The sequence below is a fragment of the Podarcis liolepis genome (genome assembly GCF_965112155.1).
Source record: "Podarcis liolepis genome assembly, chromosome: 12".
NCBI lineage: Eukaryota > Metazoa > Chordata > Lepidosauria > Squamata > Lacertidae > Podarcis > Podarcis liolepis.
The window spans coordinates 23,200,241-23,220,208 of NC_139563.1; the positions used below are offsets into that span (position 1 = coordinate 23,200,241).

Below are 19,968 nucleotides of genomic sequence, written 5' to 3' on the forward strand. Positions count from 1 at the left end.
GCATTCTCTTCCCATCCCTTATCCCTGCAGTGACCTGGGAGTTGAGTGTTCAACTCAAGCCATAATGTTAGAGTGATATATCTGCAGAATGAAACCTCGCAATCCTTCCTCCACAACTTTGAGAAACTCACAAGAAACTTGCCTCTTCTATAAAATGGCTGCCTCTTCTATAAAATGATCCAGGCAGAAAGGGACTTGTATATATGCCCTTATTAAGTGGATAATATGAGGCTCTACCCTTCAGTTGTTAGCAGTGCAAAAGACACAGAATAACTAAGGGTACCGTTAGCAATAGGGGCAATGCAGTTCATTCATTTCAAACCAGTGGAAATTGTGCAGTAGCAGGTGCATGTTAACAAAGGAACCAGAAAACAGTGCCAGATGTTTTAGCATCATACCTAATTGATGCTATTTCTGGACTGCTTAAGTCAGGTGTGCCTACCATGGAAACAAAGAAGGACGTAAAAACAGAAGCCCAAATTCATTATTTTTATGAACTCTTGATTTTTTGAGTAGATGTATCAGATTTTTTTCAAGGATTGACTCAACAATTACTTTCTGGGGGGGTAACAGTTGCAGAATAAGAATACTATAGGATCAGTTTCCCCTTCCCTGGCTTAAATCATACTGTTTCCAACAGGTATCGTTAGGCTGTCAGAGCTGAAAATGTTGGCCCAAAACTCTAAATCCAACAAGGCCAGTGTCAACTTGTCAGATCATATAATCACTCAGCGGGAAAAAGAGGAGGAAGACCTGGAGGAGGACGTGTCAAAGTACAGTTGTGACCCAGAACCAATAGATATGGCAACAGCAGATCAACAAGAGACTGCGTTGACTGAAGCCAGACACCGCAGGAGGAAAACAATACCAAAGGGCCCTGAAGTGACACTCCCAGTGATGAAAGAGGCAGCAGAGGACAAATGTAGGGGGAAGCGCCAGAAGGACTTTGACACGGCAGATCAAGAGGAATATAGCGACGAGGAGGCCAGAAAAAGAGAGAGATGCCGCAGTTCTGAAGACTTGTGGACTCAGAATCAACAGAAGCTTTTGGAGCTGGCCTTACAGCAGTATCCAAAGGGAACGGCAGAACGCTGGGATAAGATTGCCAAATGTGTTCCAGGGAAAACTAAGGTGAGGTCATGCTCTCGTGTAGGGTTAAAGCACTCTGCCGTTGGGTGTGGTGTGGTACACTAGCTAAAAGCTGAAGCCGCCTCCTTGATTCTGCCAAAAGTTCATCGTGAGGGAGGGAATGCACTTCAGTTTTCAGCAAATGTTGCTGAGAATGAGGTGTGGCATATGGCTAAATGCTGTAGCTGCTAACATGCAGCTTCTTTCAAGGCAGGGCTTTTGGAGGTTTGGGCTGGTTCTGTATAGCATTGCTTCTAAACTGGTAAAACAGTGAAGTTAGGTTCATTCGCGGACGACTCTGGGGTTGTGGCGCTCATCTCGCTCTGTCGGCCTAGGGAGCCAGTGTTTGTCCGCAGACAGCTTCCAGGTCATGTGGCAGCATGACTAAGCTGCTTCTGGCGAACCAGAGCAGCGCATGGAAACGCAGTTTACCTTCCCACCGGAGCGGTACCTATTTATCTACTTGCACTTTGACATGCTTTCGAACTGCTAGGTTGGCAGGAGCAGGGACTGAGCAACGGGAGCTCACCCCGTCGCGGGGATTCGAACCGCTGACCTTCTGATCGGCAAGTCCTAGGCTCTGTGGTTTAACCCACAGCACCACCCACATCCCTGAACTTAACATAGTGAGGCCCAATATTAGTTTCTGGCATTTTGCTTTTTATTAGGAATTCGTTACTTTTATTGTTTTTCCAAACAGTTGCTGCTTTTACGAAGTCTTGTTGGTCCATTAGAAACATTTCAAAATCCACTAATGTGAATTTTATTTTATTAGGGTTATGCGAAATGAATGTGAGCAAGGTTGTTTCTTTTAGATAGAAATAGAACTTTTTGCATAGTTTCTTTGACAGCCCACAGAAAGGCAGCAAAAACAATTGGCGTGAATGTGTTGGTTGGTACAAGCAGTGAGTCGGTAGCTGTGAAACGTGGACTTGAAATCTCTGCAAGGACCTGGGCTCATTCTGTATGGCAACTTGTTCATGCATTTTCCCCATGGAATTGTCTCACTATGGACACATTTACACTGAGAAATTCCATAACATGAACTATTTAGGATATTTTCCACGTTGACAGTTTTCCATAAAATGCCCCTTTAAATTGCTAGCATATGTTTTCATTTAACAAAAGTGAAATATCCTTTAATCTCTATTCTGCTTCTCTACCTGCAGGAAGAATGTGTGACTCGATACAAGTTGCTGGTTGAACTCATACAAAAGAAAAAATTGGCAAAGAGCTGAATGAACATTCTCAAGAACTTTGCTTACCGAAAATGGAGATATTTTAAACAACATATGCAGTAACTTGTATTTTTGTACCTCAGTATTTCAGTATGTCATGTGCCTTAGTAAAAAATAAATCGATACATTTTATGCCTTCCTTCAAAACTTGTGCTTATAAGATCAATGGATTTCCCCCCCAAGAAAAGTATGTAAGAACCAATCACTTAAACCTATTAGTAAAACATGGCCTAAAAACACCATAAAATCTGTAGTCCAAAATCTCTACAGGGAGGGATGATCAACATGGTGCCCTCAAACTGTTGTGGGACTTCAAGCCACAATAGTCAAGTTTGGCGAGAGCTGTGGTTCAGCAATATCTAGAGGGTGCCAGGTTGGGGGGTTAATAGAACATTTAGTGAATATTGCTATTTTTAGAGTGTGCTGCATGGGCTCCTACCAGATACAGCAAAATCAGGCGAAGCTGGAACTTCAGATGCCGACTTTAAAACATGACTTCTCATTCACACACATAACGATGTGTGTAATACAATCCAATGATAATAAGCACATCATCAAAAAACAAAACTGCAGTTGGAAGAAATAAGTTGGGTTATGTTTACAACCATAAACAATATTAAAATTTATTAACCAAAGCTTTGTACATATCTTTATATAAACTTGCAATTTTACATCTAGCAAAACAGCAACAATTTGTACAAATTGTTACAGAATATTAACGAGTGGTTTAAGCAAATTAAACCACACTGATTTACTTTAGTAAATTATCTACAAAAGTGATTTGTGACTTTTTAAAAAAATTCCCATGAACATATAAAAATAAATTATTCTTTCATTTTCAATTAAATCTACCAATTAGAAATATTACAAATCAAAATATCCACCTTATGAATTTTCCACAATACAAAAAACTGTCACAAAACCTTATTTACAGAAATGAGGTAAGAACTGTGCAATGTTTAACCAAACGATATTGCAGAAACAATAGGTTCATCCAATTAAGTACACAGTGTAGGTCTAAAGTATACTTGAGTATTTTCCACTAATAATTCACACAAATTCAGATTAGTGGCCATTAAATCCCAACCTCAATCTATGTTCTGCTATACTGCATAGTCATACCATGAAAATCAACTATTCAAAGTGAAAATATTTTTTTAAAAAAAATTCCACCCGTTTACACCATTTCCTCAGAAATGTGAAATTCCTTCCCCCCCTTTCTTTTTTTGGTAATTTATTAGTGGAAAGCAACCCAGGTAACAATTTGCCTGAGCTATCTACAGTGACAAACACTTCTCATAAAGGCAGATCAATGGGGACGGCTGCTGGTGCAAGGTTGAGCACACTGACGGCTTTCACAAAGACTTGTTTAGTGCATGCCCAGCTATACAAAGCAATTCCAACCCAATAGAGGTAAGCAACAGGCACTTGGGTTAATTCAAATATTACCAGAACATGAGTTGCCCTCTCGTCTGGTAAAATTTATCATCTTTGAACTGATCTGTTTTTTTCCAGCAACCTTAAAAAAAATCCAATTGAGCATTAGCCACCATTTGTCATTACTTGAGACTTCTTGCTTTAGCAAAACATCCATTAAAGTTAACTGGGGGTGGGAGTAAAAAGTTTAAAACCTGGTCCTTTATTGGGGGGGGGGGGGGAACGGGTACCTCTTTAAAAAAAACCCACTGGCGTTTAGCTAAACAGTAACAACTTGCCATTGGCAGATACTGCAATTTGGCTTGCTTTCTTCAAACAAGTAATGGATCTGGAACAGGCAGGGACAGACAGTCTGTTCATTAGCACTCTGGTATGTTAAAAGGCTACTAGTTCAGCAGCAGAAGTCAAACAAATGGCCCAAACTGACAACTCTAATATGCAAAAATACTTTAAAAGTTCCATGAAATTGGAAGAAAACAGTTAAGGTTCAGTGCAACAAAAAGCAACAAGGTCAAAGCCTTACAATAAATGTCTTCAGGTAGATTCGCTTTTCCAGTGTGCAGTTAGCTCCTTGCTGCATTGAGTCATACCTGCAGAGAGTCTGCAACTTGCAAACTGATGAAGTGCTCTCACAGCAGGACACATAATTCTCATGTTTTTATTTCTCCAAATGTCAATTCTTTTCCGGTGCAACTGGTCCACTTTTATCATTGAGTCTCTGGAGACGAAATCAACATGTCATGCCAGCTTACAATTGTGTCACATTATCAGGGTGTTTTTTAAAAAAAAAAATCTAAAACAAAATGGTAATGCATCAAAAGAGAGAGATGTTTTGTTGTTTTTATGTATGGCAAAACTTCCTAAGGTTGAGAAGCAACATAAAATGAAAACTTTTGACATAAAAGGATGACATTTGGTCTCTAGCCTGCACTCCCCTCACTGGGGGGGGGGGGGGCGAACCACCACCTAAAAGCTCTCATAAGCTGCTTCTGGATTCAGCCAGTTTATGTTTTCTCCACAGTACACAAAATCTGAATTAATATCTACAGGATTTTTAGGAAACAAAGCACACATTTCATTATGAAATAATGAATGCAGATGTATTCACTGTTCGTTTACTTCTACTGTTCCAACTGAGAAGCAGCACCTTTACAGATAGTTTGGGTTTGGTATGTGAGGAAATGGGGGGGGGGGATACTAAAAACGGCCTTTCCTATTTGTTTCTGTCACTAAATATCACATTCAATGAGTTTTGGGAAAGATGCAAATAATTTGCAATACTGATTAATTGATCAGGTAATTGCTGATTGGTTACTAACTCTTTAAGATTGGTGGCTAGCCCTATTCAAAAGCAGTGGTTAATTACTAAGACATGAAGGTAATGTTATTGAGCCAAGTCCTATCAAAGGAACAGCTTTCACAGCTTTTCTGAAAAAATAAATTTAACAGTGAAATTTAGAAAGCTAGACAACAGTAATGGGCAATGCCAACGCAGAAAGATGGTTCTTTCCTCTCTTGTGCTAATGTTCCAGGGCTAGAGTTCAATATGCTGTGGGTCCTCCAGTAGTTTATTGAAAAGTATTGTAACTAGATGGTGCTAAAAGCACAAAAATACCCCCACGGCTGGTACAAAGCAACAACTAGCAGCATGTGGTCGAAACACAGCAATGGCGCGCACACACAAGTGCAACTGTAGCAACAAATGCCCTTGCTGTCCCCTGGAAAAGTAGAAGAGCTGCAACATTATCCTAGTGAGGGGTGAGCTTGAAGGCTTTACTAGGCAGGGACCAGAGGGGTTCTCAGTCTAAGGACTGGATGCCAAAGTAGATGTGACAGTTCAAGCCACTCATTTCAGTCATACCCTTGTAGCTGAACAGGATTTCCTCTCTCCATTTAATCTTTAATATAAACATTTCCCTTGGGGTTGGTATTTTTAACCTTTACCTAGTTAAGACCTTCTCCTGCACTTGAATTTGCTTATATGAGCAGTACACGTATATACTTACAGTTACTTTTTGAGCTGTGTTATCCCCATGAATGGTAAGGAATGGGTTACTCGTAGCTGTATGAAGTGGGGATGCCTGATTGCCTGCCAGCAAGTTATTGATGGGAATCTGTGTTGCTCCAGAAATCTGCAATTGTACTTCAGGCTGGTGGTGTTGCTGCTGAACTAGTTGATACAGAAGAGCCTGGTGCTGTTCCTCAAGTACAACGGAGAAGGAAAGTTTTAGTCATTTTATGGGTGAACACGTTTCTTCTTGCATTCAGAAAAACGTGTAGTCAAAACTGGTGAAAACTAAACTTGTGAGTGAAGTAACTCCTCCCTTAGCCAGGATTTACAAACACTTTTCTGTAGTTTAGATTTAAAATTACTGTAGTTGACTTTTCCACAGCTTCAAGGCAGAAGGAGCAGCCAGAACTAGCCTCTTAAAGCTGCTGTTGGTAGAGAGGTCCCTTGTCTACTCAGAACTAATGTTTTGCCACAATTAAGAGCAGAGCTTTGATACAGGGAAGTCCAGTTCACATCCCTGCTTAAGTATGAAGCACACTGGCAGGCATTGAATAAATTTATTGCAAGAACCAAAACACAACTTTGAGTAGACAAGTGGGATGCAGAAACAAAGACGTGAACCAGGAAAAGCAGAAAGTCATGCTGTGGACTACAAATCTAGGGGAGAGTAAACTTTAAAGGGTAGTGCAACAGAGATATCTGAAAGCCCCTGTCTTCTTCCTGACTAAGCCAATCTAAGAATCCAGTATACATTTTCTTTCTCCTTTTCAACAGAGTAGACTTTGGATGTACAAAGCAAAAGCATTTGTGTCAGAAGCTAAATGAAAAAACTTTTGGAGAACTAACAGGTGGCAGGATCTAGTAAAGCACCTTTCTAAAGAGCTATAAGATATAAAACATTTCTTGTGTATCTGTCTTCAGTTGATACTGGATTGTGAATGTAAATGACTGATTAGCTTCAGGGTGCTTCTAGTCTACCCCCACATCCTGGTACCCCGTTCACAGATGTATGCATGTGAAAGAGAACACTATGTGCCTGCAAGTTGTATGTCTACAAATCTCTCAGGAATAACTTTGCCTCTTATTTTGTACCAATGCCATAAACATCTTTCAAGCTGAAGAGAAATCCTTCCAGGTTGAAGCATGTTGTAACAGTTCTACAGTAGCAAAAGAGGTTGAGGAGACCATCTCCTCTTCCAGTCTGACGCCCACTCCACTTCCTGTGGAGCAAAGTGAGCCAGCCCTCTGTTCTCCAATAAATGGGAGATAGTTAGTGACGGGTTGGAAGGAATGGGACAGGCAAAGCCATGGTCTTTGCTCTTCTAGTTATGGGAGGCATGCATGTCTTAGGTGGTGAGTTGTTGGAATTACATTTGTTCCAACATCCACATCTGTACAATTGAAGGTATGGTTGGCCCTTGGCAAAGAGGTGGCAATTTTGTGATATGGCTGGATGGTGCCTTGCATGCCTCCTTCCAGCAAGTCCTGCAGCCAAGCTGGTGCCAAATGTATTGCTCTGCTTTCCTTTGGACTGCATCAGAGAGGCTGAGGGGGTCATCTGAGGACCTCCACTCAAACACACACACAGCCGGGGGAGGTCACTTCAGTGCTGATAACACAGCAGTTTGACTTTGCTTCGATTTAGGCGTTGTTGTTTTTTACGGAAGTCCTTTTGATGATACCTCAGGCACCAAAATGCATCTGGCCATCTACTACTTCTCATTCAAGATTCTGAACTGCTTAAAGCTCAAACAGCCTTTTGTGCTTCTCTTAGAGAAACCTGTAAAAACGGTTCTATAAGTTTTCCTGGGTCCCTCTCTGTGAGCACCTTTTTGAAGCTTGTGACAAGATTTAGAACAAGACCCAAACTAGCTACATAAACATCAACACTTGCCCCCGAACTCTGGAAATAAAAGAGACGATAAAAAAAGACTCACTGGTGTGAATTGTTGAGTATTCAGTAACTGCTGAAATTGCTGGTGCTGTTGATGTAGCAGGAGTTGTCTCTGTTGCTCCGGAAGAAACCCAAGTCCAGAAGCACTGCAAATTACAAACAAACTCTTAACTGGAAATGCATTTATCTGGTAAATTAGCTCCTTGATCATTTTTATGGCACTCTTTCAGCAAAAGTTAAAAAAAAATTATCTAAAACATTAAATATATGCAGATTAACATGCATGTGCCTAGATACATTTGATTATACATCCTATTAAAATTATTTTAAAACTTTGATGTATCTTAACTTAGGAAAAACAAAACTGGCGTTCTTGTCATTTCAGATTACATTTACAGATCCAAGTATAAATGCAGCCAAACAAGGGAAGTACTTAATCCCCCCTGAATTCTGAAGACAAATTAGCAGTAGTTCTTCCCCTCTTTTTTTTTTCATACTTGCAAAACCAAATGCAGGACTTAATCTCACCCACATTTTGCATGCACGAAAGCCCAGCGGTGGGAGAGAAGGATGACTTCCTAGTGCTTACTTGCAAGTTTGAAAAAGTACACGCACTCATCCTGCACTTTCTAGAAAAAACACACTGAAAGCTGTTTACAATGGGCAACACAGTCCATCAATGAACTTGAAGCAGACATGGAGAGTTTCTGTGCCAAGGGTGCCTCTACTGCACTATCAAGGTGCTGCCAGTAGGCAGAGACATAGCAGGACTGCCAGCTATGGGAAGTGCAGCTGATGAAACCAGGGCGGAGCACAAGGCTGAGGCCCTGGCTTTATGCTGGCTGCCAGCAGTGCTTGCTCTGGAAAGGAGAACCCAAAACCTGGATGCACCCATTTCTCCAGCATCACCTAGTAAGAAACCAGCACTGCTCCCAGGTCTCAACAACATGGCCTTCTGGGACCGAGAAGGCCAAAAGAGTGGCTGCTTAGTCAAAAGTGTTCCTTCCCTCGCCAATGCAAGACAGATACTTATGGAAAGGGACTGCCTTTAAAGCAATATGCTAAAGAAAAAGACAGAAAGGGCACAGAAAGGTACAGTGAAGAAAAATAAATATGCCAATGCAAAACACAGGATAAATGAAGTTATCCAATACACTGAGATAGATGCTAACCAAACAAGAGTGTTTCATATGGTGTTACTGTTGTAGCAGTCAAAAAGGAACTGAGTGGGAACATATATTTAGAGCATGTGCAGACAGCAGGGGAAAGCAGTCTGCCAAAATGCAAGCCTAGCTCTAGATTTTTCCAAAACAAAGTCTGTCCAGGTGTAAAACCCAGGTGACTGAACAGACGACCAGAAGCACAATCAGCAGAATTGTGTCCCTTGCAGCTAGATATTTCAACAGCCTGATTAACTAAGGAACATGGCAACATGTCATGGAAATAGAATAGCTACATCACATATCCCGTTGTCCAGTCAACTCAACTCATGCAGTATAAGCTCCCAAGCTAAGCTGGAGGGAGCATATTGTGGTTAAGAGGAGAACTTGGGAGAAAGCATCTAAACTGTGAAGTGACTGTTCAAAAAACAAAATAAACAAGAACATGCACAGATGAACACACACTCCATGCTCAAAACAAAATCATAGAAATTAATCCTATGTTTTAGGAGTCAGCTGCTGCAAGAGAGAATGACTGCTTAAGTTTCCTATTCACATGCAAAAGGAAATTCGAACACAGTAAGCATTTCACTATTTTTAAGCTCTTCCCTCAGTAAAAAGCAGTTATTTTAGACAGACTTAAAAAAGGAATAGCAAATATGAGCCAAAAAGACAAACAAGAGCAAAGGCTTACCTGCTACTCAGTGTAGTTGGCAGAGGATGTGCTGTGTTTGGTGGCACAGTTGCGTGAGCGAGAGGAGAAGGGTTCTGCGATATTGTGGCAGGAGTCTGAATTACCCCATTTAAAGCCCCAACAATTCCATTGATTGCCAGCTGGTTACCTGGCAGAGCTCCAATTATTCCACCAACGGCGGCAGGAATGGTGGATGTTACAGTTTGCATTCCGCCGGCAAGTGCCCCCACTGTCACGCCATTGACCTGTTGAACTCCTGCGACTCCGGTGCCTTGCTGAGCTGGACTTTGCCCAGCAGGTGGGGGAGTGGAAAGAGCAGAGGAGCTACTGGTGCTTTGTCCACTGGAGTTGATCTCCTAGTGAAAACACAAAGGCTCAGCTGCGTCAAACTTCACACAAAAGCAAATAATCGAGATGCACTATTAACCTAGCAGAAGTCTTAGGATGCATGGAAAAGAAAACAAACAGTACCTGATTTAATACGGGAAGGGAATTGTCAGGTAGAAAGGTGCTTCCCAGATGAGGGCTCTTGCTGCTGTTCAAAGAATCAGTGCTAGCAGCTAAAAGCAGGAGTTAAAAACAAACAAACGAGTGTGAGAAAATCTCTGTTTCTGCACCCAAAAGGCATAAAACCTAATTCAACATGGAACACTTAAATAAAAGTGAATTAATGTTATATTAAATATATGGACTAACAGTGATCTACTTCTGCTTTTTTGCTGTTCAATATGAATCCACAGCCAGCAGAAGTACTTAAATTAATTTCATCTCTAAGTTTCACCTGGCCAACATATAGTCTCTTTAAAAGTGTTCTCAGAAATTACTGATTTTACAGGTCAAAATATAGAATAAAAACAGTAGAAACATCCAATTTGCTTCCTTCTCATACAGATAACAGGCAATGGTAAGAGGCCAAAAGCTTTCTGGAAGCTGTGACAGAGCTCTGCATTAAAAACAAAAACTACTTCTGTTGCCTTACCAGCCTGAGCTGAAAATGCATGTATTTGATGTGAAGGACTCGGATTGCAGGTTATTGTTGGGAAAGGAACTGAAAGCTGGGCATTTAGTAGCTGGAGGCGTTCCTTTTTAGCAGTCAGGTTTTTAATCTGTTCTTCTAAGCGTCGGTTCTCAACTTGAAGCTGGTGCAATGACTTCAGCATACCTAAAACTGAACAAAATACGACCAATCAATCCAAGTCCCTGAAAAATTCTAATGAAAGGTGCTATTTCTTAACATAATAACTGCATACATTGTTCCGGCTTGGAATATTTTTTAAAAAAAATCTAAGACACTACTAGCAAATCAGTTACTAGAGAGTACCTTTTTACTTCTCTAGTAACTTCTTTTTAAAATATGTCCTTATCAGAAAGACAGGCAAAGCGGTGAAAAACGCTCCAAATTCCCTTTGAAGTTAGGCATGGTGAGAACTACAAGGGTCAATTCATACACATCTGTTTATCCCCATCTCTGCTGTGTATATCCTCCAGGTAACCCAGTGCATGCCTGTGCAGTCACATATTCTGGAAGTCCCAAGTGCATAAGCTTCTTAATATGACACACATATTTCAGAGGACAAAGTCTGACTTCTGTACCCGGCTTAATGCACAAAGAATTTTGTAACCCACTCTCATTTGTCCCTACCAATGGCCATAAACAAATGGCAGTGCACACACTTTCAGTTAACCATCACTTTTCTAAAGGAAAGATTCCGTCAGGAGCATCCACTGCCAAGTAATTGTTCAAGAAAAAGATACTCAGTTTGGGTTGTACAAAAGTTTTAAATGCTATTGCGCTCTCACAGAACAGTTTTGTAAAATTTCCTTTTTCTTTTTTTGGGGGGGGGCTGATTTGTTGACTCATTGGCCAAAAAACCTGCAAATTTATGTAATCAATGAAAACTTTTACTCTGTTTTTATTGCTTTTAAATCAACAGACTCCAGCTGCTTTCAATGTCCCTCTAAAGAGCACCCAGCAGGGAGCAGGAGGAACCCTGCAGTCTCTGCCCTCTCCCTGCAGATAAAGCACATCCTCAGCCAAATACCATCTTCTCACTCTCAAATTTGGATTTGGGGTGAATTTTGGGACTTTCGCATCAGCCCTCATGCAAGATAGTTTAGCGATTAAAACACAGTAAAAGCTACTTTTTAAATTGTAAATTGTACTTGTTCAACGTGACCTCTGGGCCTAATACAGACGCCAGTCTACTGGTACAGGCACATCTGGTCATTTCCCAAGGATTTAGCTTTTTTATCCCTCCTCTTCAAGAACATACAAAGGAACTCTCAGTGTGCCCAAATGAGATGCAATAAGACTTAGCTAAACCTGTCCTCCAGCTATCATGTTTAAAGGATTATCCCTGCATGAATTTCCTCACAATTAGCATTTTTGTCAGGGTACCATTCATAAAAAAAAAAAATACCAACTAGATGGCACTTCTCTCACTATCAACAACCAGGGAAGCACGCTCAATGTTTTTTTGTTAATTGTTTAAAAATATTAATTTTGCCATTTCAAATATTTAAATGCTTGGATTACAAATAGAAAATCACTTCTCGAAAGGGGTCAGGCAATCATTTAGACCACATATATAAATTATTATGATTATTATTATGATTATTATTATGATTATTATTATGATGTTCCCACCTCTGCTGTAACCCACTAACCAGATCTCCCCCGTTGTCAAGGTTCTGGAGCAAAATGTCATTGGCCAACATTTTAGGCAAGCATTTTTTCATTCCAAGATGGGGAGAAGCTGCCAGAACCATGTTTAAACACATTTAACCCATACTCACCAGAAAACATTTCTCTGTTGGATATTACATAAATGGGGCCATACATGGTTAACAATGTTCAGCGTTTGAAACAGGCAAGACAGTGTGAAGTACTTACTGTCACTAGGGGTGCCCTGTTCTAGCAAGAACTGTTGCCCTTCACTCCATTGCCTCTCCAGAAGTTGCTCTATAGTAACTGGTACCGGGGGCAAATGTTCCACATTGCTATTCCCTGGCTGATCATAACGAATCTGTAAATTACTTACAGGCGACCTGTAGGAAGATTATAAATTATATTTAAAAGGACGAGGAGGGAGGAGAACCCCACATAAAAGACCCATCTACTTTCTTTAGCTCCTCCTCAACCCCTTGTAAATCAACATTCCTTAAGATCCCTTACTGGCTCCCATCAACAATGGTTTAAAATAAAATCCCAGCATGACAACAGTTCTTAGAAAATTTCTGTTCAAAATACAAAGCTTCTCTTATTTGGATAATCTAATTTAACAGTGCCCAGATGAATGCAAACTTCATCAGCTGATGGAATGTTTTGCTGATATAATCAACTACAAGAGCTCTACTGAAGATATATATGTAGATAAACAAGCAACACCTTTATACAATGCCAGTCAATAACATACTTGTCAAATTCCCGAGGTCCTCCATAGTTTATTAAATTTTGCACAAATACGCTTGCATGAGATTTTAGGAAGAAAATGACTATGCCATTCAAATACTTATGGCTTATATTTTGATCATCAAATATCTTTGGAATCTAGCCCAATGAATAACTAAAGAAAAGGGGAATGTACCATGCTATTAATCTCTATTTAAAAGGCAAGGCTTCTGTATGATGTAGTATAGGATCTCTGTATAACTGAACCAAGCGATTAAGACACTATACTAAAGAAAAACCTTAAGTATAACAGCAGTCAATATGACATGCAAGAAATTAAAGGCACATGTAGACAGTATAGCTAATTTAGGTCACAACAGGAAATCCTGATCAGCATGTAATGTGACAGACACTTTTACAATTTGGAAACTTTTGTTTCTTTAAAAAAAAAATTTAACACACACAAACCAAGAGCACATTACAATTTCTTTGAAGACTGTGACCTCATTGAGTCTTTTGAGTGCCAAGCATTTCCTGTGTCAGAGTCGAGAGATAACATTACAGCAGCTTCCTATCAAAATTATACTTCAGACATTTTTAAATTCATCTTAAAAATTAAAAATGTATATAGACCCAAGATGCTGGTGAATTCAAATACTTCCTGTCCACTTAACTACAAGAATATTGCAATTTCCTTCTGACATTCACAGTTTTCAAGTATAGATTCTTGAACATGACAGCACAAAGCATTTCCCCCAGCACTCTGCCTTAGCTGGAGTAGAGGGCACGTAAAAAGCTACCTACTATTTAAAATAGGTACATGTAACTTCTGTCTTAATGTGGCACCATTTATATCAGTATCAGGGCTGCTTTGAATTTAACGGGCTTTGGATCCAACTCTTCCTATTGCCATATTGCATAATCTCTGTTGGTTTGACCAGGAATTCAATATTCAGCCTATTACTGCATGTAACTAATGAATCTATGCCCCTATTTCCAAGTAACAAAAATAGTTTCATCTCACATTTACTTAATCTAGTTTAAAGCACATAGAAATTAAGAGAATTGCTGAGAAACATGCAGGAGAACTAACACAGTAACAGAAAGCAAGACCACAAAAGTCTTGTTTTCTGGCCTGGTATATAGGATATATAGTGTTTTTTGTACTGAAAAGATCACCAGCAACATCCTGCATTGGGAAATATTTTGCTTAAAATCAAAGCTGGTAATCAGAAGAAACAGGCAAAAAGGAAATGAACACAAAGTGTGAATGATTTCATAAACAGCTAACATTCAGTTGAACTCTAGATCTTCTGCAGGATACTATCAATAAGAAAAGCAAGTGGCAAGTGACAAAGATCATATTTAAAAGTATCTTATATTTTTTTATTCCACTTCATTTTTACACCCTTGTAAACAGTTAAAAGCTGTTCTTAAAGAACAAAACAAGTTAAAATAGCAGACGGAAATCTCATTTTCGCAAGTGAGCATGCTGGGGAAAATCCTAGCCAGAAAATAAATAACCTAAAATTGTGTAAGTGGTCCCCTCTAAGTAAGCAAATCTTGATGATAACTAACTATAGAGCTGGAGTCAAGTGAAATGGGATGCTAGAAAGCATTAAGGGCGAGAAAAAACACAAATAATTATGTAACTCTGTATAAATCCACATTATGAAAGTACGCATATTATACCAAATATGATTTTTTTCTAATAAGAAATTATATCTATAGAATGCTTAATAGCACTACTGGAATACAGAACATCTTCCATACAAGATTAAATCCAATCAAGAATTACACCATTTGAAGGAAAATTCAGAGCTCATAGTATGAAAATGTATAAGATCATAAACAGGGTGAAGTAGATATAAAACTGCTATATACTCTTCAGTATAATGCAAGAATTACATGACACCAAATCCATTGTTCTTCCTTACAAAGTATACTAAATCTACAATTGTATCACAGAAGTGGGGCAATACACTACATTGGTTAAAATACAGTATTAAACATATTAATCTGTGGTTATTAGCCAATGTGACCAGAGCACTTCTGCACATAGTCTCAAAGGGTGCAGAGTCGACTGCTGCACAAACCTCCATTCACTTATTTGGATGCATTGTGGGAGATCTGCATAAGCTCTATGTTAATGATGGTGCATTATACAGGCATATATGCTTAGTAGACTGCACTAAATCTAAACCCTTTGAATGTCAGGAATTGGGGGGGGGGGGAGGTGCAAAGAGCAGATCATCCCATACCTGCATATTTCCCGAACAATTAGACAGGGCACTAGGTTTACCAAAGGTCACTGGCTAGATCTAAACTGGCAGTTTTTATATATAAAATAGTGGAGTGTGATTAAAAGATACATTGCCCCTTTCCATTGTTTCATGTACAGTGTCAGAGACTGATGTGTGGTCTTACACACAATTTTGCACCCTTTTTAGTGTATTATAAAACAGAATGGGATAAAACTGAAGGGTTTCGTAAAATCAAAATACTTACAATCTTAACACATTTTTAACATGTGTTTTATACCTACAGGAGTGCGCATATGCCAAGTTGTTTCATATAAGCATAGATAGCATTTTATTTGCAAGTCTATGTTAATAATGTTTCACTTTGTTATAATTACATATAATCCATAAATAACAAATATATCTGAAGAAGAGTTGAGTGCTAGGCCATAATCCATAAAGACCTGAAGCAAACCTAAATTCTAGTGAAATCAATGGTACTTAAACAAGGAGAATTTCTGTGTATTCTGTGCTATTATTCCTCTATTTATGAAAGAGTTCTGAAAAGGGACAAGACCCTAATAAAATACCTAAATAAAAAGTTTTCCAATAATCCACATGTTTACCTGACCAAAAAAAATCAATCAAAAGGCTTAGTATGCTGCAACACTAATAATAAGAAAATACATTACATTATCTGTTTTATTTAATTTTAACTAACTAACGCACAATGGAACCCTACAAACAGCTCCAACAGAGATAAAGATGTTTAAGGAAATAGATCTATATACGTAAAAGGCTTAATTTGCAATCTGTCACAGTCCATCTTCATAAGACTTTTGAGGATTTGTCCCTAAGACAATACTGGCCTGATTCTTCAGTAGTGAATATATTTTCAGTCAGTCTTTGGGATTTGCAAGCTCTTGAAAATCAGGCCACAGATCACTAACATTCACTTTACAGTTCATTTACTCTTGTACATGACACAGCACTTCTGATTAGATATGGGACATTGACATGCCTCCACTAACAATGTTTTTTATTTATTACCAACTTATTAAATGACTGCTGATACTGCAGCAGCAGCACATAGTGCTATTCTATCATTAAGCAAAAAGTTTAAGAATGCCAACAAATAATTATGAAAAAATTTTTTCCCACTGAAGTCAATATACAAGCAGTGCAATACCATCTTTACATGACAAGTAGCAGCAAATACTATTTCTTTAAACAAAAACACCAGCATAAAGTGATTAAATTCTGGTGACCAGTGTTTCAGTTCTGGTCATGTCTACATTTTAGATTTCATTGCCTCTGGAAGAACTTTCCCTTTTCCTGAACTACCTATCTTTTTCTTTCTTTAACACATTAAAAAAACACATTTGACATATAAAATGTTTACATTTAACATTCCTTTTTTAAATATATATATATGGACATTTGGTAGCTGCTTATACACAGGATTTTACATACAAATAATCAACTAGCCATATAGGCGAGCCAAGATTATGTAACAATTGGAGGAATGTGGAATTCCCCAAAGCCATTTTCATACCAGAGGTAAAATATATTATTTTATTAGTTAATCCTGTTAAGTTGATATTGGGAACATTTTTCTTTACCCCTCTAGACACAAATCTGTACAATTCTGTTCAGCCTAAATGAAAGCATGGCTGATAAGAGATAAAAGTTTCCATGCCTTAAAGAATATTTCCTTTGCCTTAACTCAGGAGTGTAAATACTGCTTACCGTGGTGAAAGGCTTCCTCTGGGTGAACCTCCCCTGCCCACAAGGCTCCGGCTATTGTCTCCAAGATCTTGATCTGCAGAGTAAATATTTCAAAGCCAAGAGTGACTCTTTCCGAGATAATATTTTAAGATGCTGCAGATAGGGACATCCTTTCAAAATGTAATCCAGTATCTGGGAGTTGCTAGTAACACTAGAGAAGGTTACCAGTTTAAAACTGCTAACTGCAGTGGGGAAGGCATTGTCCGCACACATTTCTCTGAGCGTAGCAGGCCAAGGATTAGCCTCAGTCCTTTCATTGCTTTCAGTTTTATAGCACAGAAGCATGGCTTGCATTTCCAGTACCCTCCCCTCAGCCACTTTTAATTTCTGCAGCGAAAGTAATGAATCACAGCTGTGGACAGCTAATCTGTATGCTTATCACAGCAAATCCCCAGGCTTTGTATTTTTGTTAACACTTTGCATCCCAGGAAAACCCATAAACCGCCCTGTATATTTACTTCTTATCAGTAACTTTTCCCCCCAGAAGTTCCACTAACAAATGTTAAAGCATACGTTATTTTTCTAAAAAAATTAATGCCTATTACTTTAAAAGTGAAGAAAAAGAAAGATGGAGAATATGAGATGTGTTTCAAATGTATCATTAAATACATGGAAGCGTCTTGCTTGGTAGGACTCAAAAGGGTTATTTTTCCCTATGGCCTCTCAATAAAATAACCCTATCTGCCCCCTTCAAGGTTGCCCTCCCCCTATTCTGCAGCAAATGACCTCTGGCCTCTTAGAGGGCAAGACATGACTGATCCATTCTTGGTAAACTGCTAAACTCATTCCCTTCCCCCAAACAGGCATGACTATTACGACATGTCAACAAATCCTTAAGGATGGAATGAAACAAAGCAAATCCAGCAGCTCATTAGATTTTCTTTTTCTTTTTAAGCCAATACTATTTTTTTAAAAAAAATCACCATTTTTAAAAACACTGCGAAAGTTTGCGTAACAGGATCTCGGTCACACAAACTTGTATATCGTGCAATTTCATGAATTATGCAAATAAAGGTTTAAACTATTCACAACAAACCCCAGCGCTGCTCTCCCCTCATTGCAGAGAACTAAGAGAACTGAACGCATCAATCACAAAAGTCACAGGAGACATTGTTGCATTCCTGCTTGCTCATGGCTCTGCTTAAACATTTACATTTCAGACAGTGGAAGATACACAGCAATGACTTCTGCAGTAAAGCCAGCAAGCTGTTAAACATGCAGCTGAACCAAAAGGAAGAAGGAATTAGCTTAAAAATCTCCTTTTAAAAGATACGGTGCAAAAGAGACATTTTGAAAACCTTTATCTTGCCTGTTTGACTGTTTTCAGACTGAGATGTAAGTGCTCCCATTGTCGAGGTGGGGTTCAGCCTATTGCCATACGTATGAGATGGAGGCAGGCCGAGGGAAGATCCAGGTAGGGTATTTGCCTATACAAAAATAAAATTAAAATATGTTTATACTTTTGCAGAGAAAAACCTAATAATGCATCACTTTAAAGTGTCACAAACTCAACACAGGCAGTCAAGAATATCACACACGTACAGTCTTCAAATCAAGCTTAGAACCAAAGAAATATATTTGAAAACTAAACAAACATTTCCAACTTTATGATACCGTAGAAGAGTGTTTCCCAAACTTAAAATAGCGGGACAGATAATTTGGGGGTAGTTTTAACAACACATATTTTTGAAAGCTAAAAAAACACACAATAAAGTCAAATAAAAGAATTCTGCCGTAAGCCTTTCACATACTCCTGGGGATACATGTATCACACTTTGGAAAACACCGCTGTAGAGCATTGCAACATCCAAACTAATCCGCCCCAGAAATGGCATGAGCTACCATTTCAAAGTAACTGCTACAAAATGTTGGGTAACACAGAATTGCTCACATTTCCAAAGGACGCAGGCAATACCAGGGCTTGGCTGCATGGTAACCGTGTGGTTTTCCTAATTATTTAATCTTATTAAACCATTTACAGAATAAGGGCAGGTAGACAACAGATGTCTCACAAATGCTTGGGTTCCTTACATCACAAGAAGGCAATGAAGGTCAAAAGATCCAACTTCCAGCTTTATAGTTTAAGCGCATAGAGTCATATTTCCTTTGTTGTGCTCTATCATTAGTAAAACCTGCACACTATTTGGTTACTTCCTATTTCATTTACACGAGGAAACCAAGTTTTTGTTTTTGTTTTATTTTACAGAAAACACAGCCATTACAAGTACGTTTCTATACAATGTTGGGCTCCGTGAATCACAGCTCTGCCCCAACCCCCTTATAAGGAAGTTCAGTTTTGGCAGCTGGCCAGTTCAACTTACTGAAGAGCTCATCCAAAATTGTATTCATTCATGTTGCTAACCACAATTCTGAAGTTCTCCGCTGGGACTTGTGCCAAACAAGCAAAATGAACCCTTGAAGAGATAAAACTGAGGAGGCTGGCAGAACTTTTGTCTAATCCGGCGTAATAAAAATACCTTCTTCCCTTAACTCTGTTACTTTCTACTAACATAGCTCATTTAATACTCAGTTTGGAAGCTTGGTGAACTGCTACCAGTTCTTCAGAGAATTGCTTTTAAGAAGAATATATTATAGATTTCAGCCTCGTGGTATTGACGCAGAGAAAGTTAAACACTTAAAAATTATAAATAGCTTTAATTTAAACTCAAAAAACACGAAAATTTGTTTTTGAAGAAGAAATTAAAATTTAAGGTGTAACCCAGCCAAAGTTAAGTGTCTAATCACAAGCACACTTACTGGGGAGTAAGCCCCACTGGGAAATTACTTTCTCATAAGCATACTTGAGATTGTACAACACAACCCACTGAATTCAATGGAACAGTTAAACTTGTGTTTAACATTAAGATCAACAGATTTTTAAAAGGCTGAAATTGGACAGCTTGTCCCCCATTTAAAAGAAGGTTGACTAGCTGCACACAACATAAATACCATAAGCAAAATATTACAAAGTATAAGCTACATCTTTA

At 38.9% G+C, this 19,968-nt stretch overlaps 2 protein-coding genes across 11 annotated transcripts in view; one reads left to right on the forward strand and one right to left on the reverse strand.

Moving 5' to 3' along the window:
- DNAJC1 (DnaJ heat shock protein family (Hsp40) member C1) overlaps window positions 1-2,513 on the forward strand; it is a 72,405-nt gene extending 69,892 nt beyond the window's left edge. Inside the window, exons 11-12 of the mRNA XM_083467506.1 lie at window positions 641-1,131; window positions 2,298-2,513. Of these exons, the coding sequence (XP_083323632.1) occupies window positions 641-1,131; window positions 2,298-2,366 (560 nt within the window). The 3' untranslated portion in view covers window positions 2,367-2,513. The remainder of the gene's footprint in view (window positions 1-640; window positions 1,132-2,297) is intronic.
- Window positions 2,514-2,953: 440 nt separating this feature from the next.
- The window catches only part of MLLT10 (MLLT10 histone lysine methyltransferase DOT1L cofactor), a 101,777-nt gene continuing 84,762 nt past the window's right edge, over window positions 2,954-19,968 (reverse strand). For 7 of the 10 annotated variants that reach the window (XM_083467391.1, XM_083467395.1, XM_083467389.1 and 4 more), the window contains 9 exons: window positions 18,291-18,408; window positions 16,943-17,015; window positions 12,456-12,610; window positions 10,542-10,730; window positions 10,034-10,122; window positions 9,563-9,918; window positions 7,752-7,854; window positions 5,810-6,004; window positions 2,954-4,521 (listed from right to left, as the gene is read on the reverse strand). In XM_083467391.1, the coding sequence (XP_083323517.1) occupies window positions 4,477-4,521; window positions 5,810-6,004; window positions 7,752-7,854; window positions 9,563-9,918; window positions 10,034-10,122; window positions 10,542-10,730; window positions 12,456-12,610; window positions 16,943-17,015; window positions 18,291-18,408 (1,323 nt within the window). In that variant the 3' untranslated portion in view covers window positions 2,954-4,476. The remainder of the gene's footprint in view (window positions 4,522-5,809; window positions 6,005-7,751; window positions 7,855-9,562; window positions 9,919-10,033; window positions 10,123-10,541; window positions 10,731-12,455; window positions 12,611-16,942; window positions 17,016-18,290; window positions 18,409-19,968) is intronic. The other 3 variants (XM_083467393.1, XM_083467396.1, XM_083467390.1) reach the window with 1 other exon arrangement.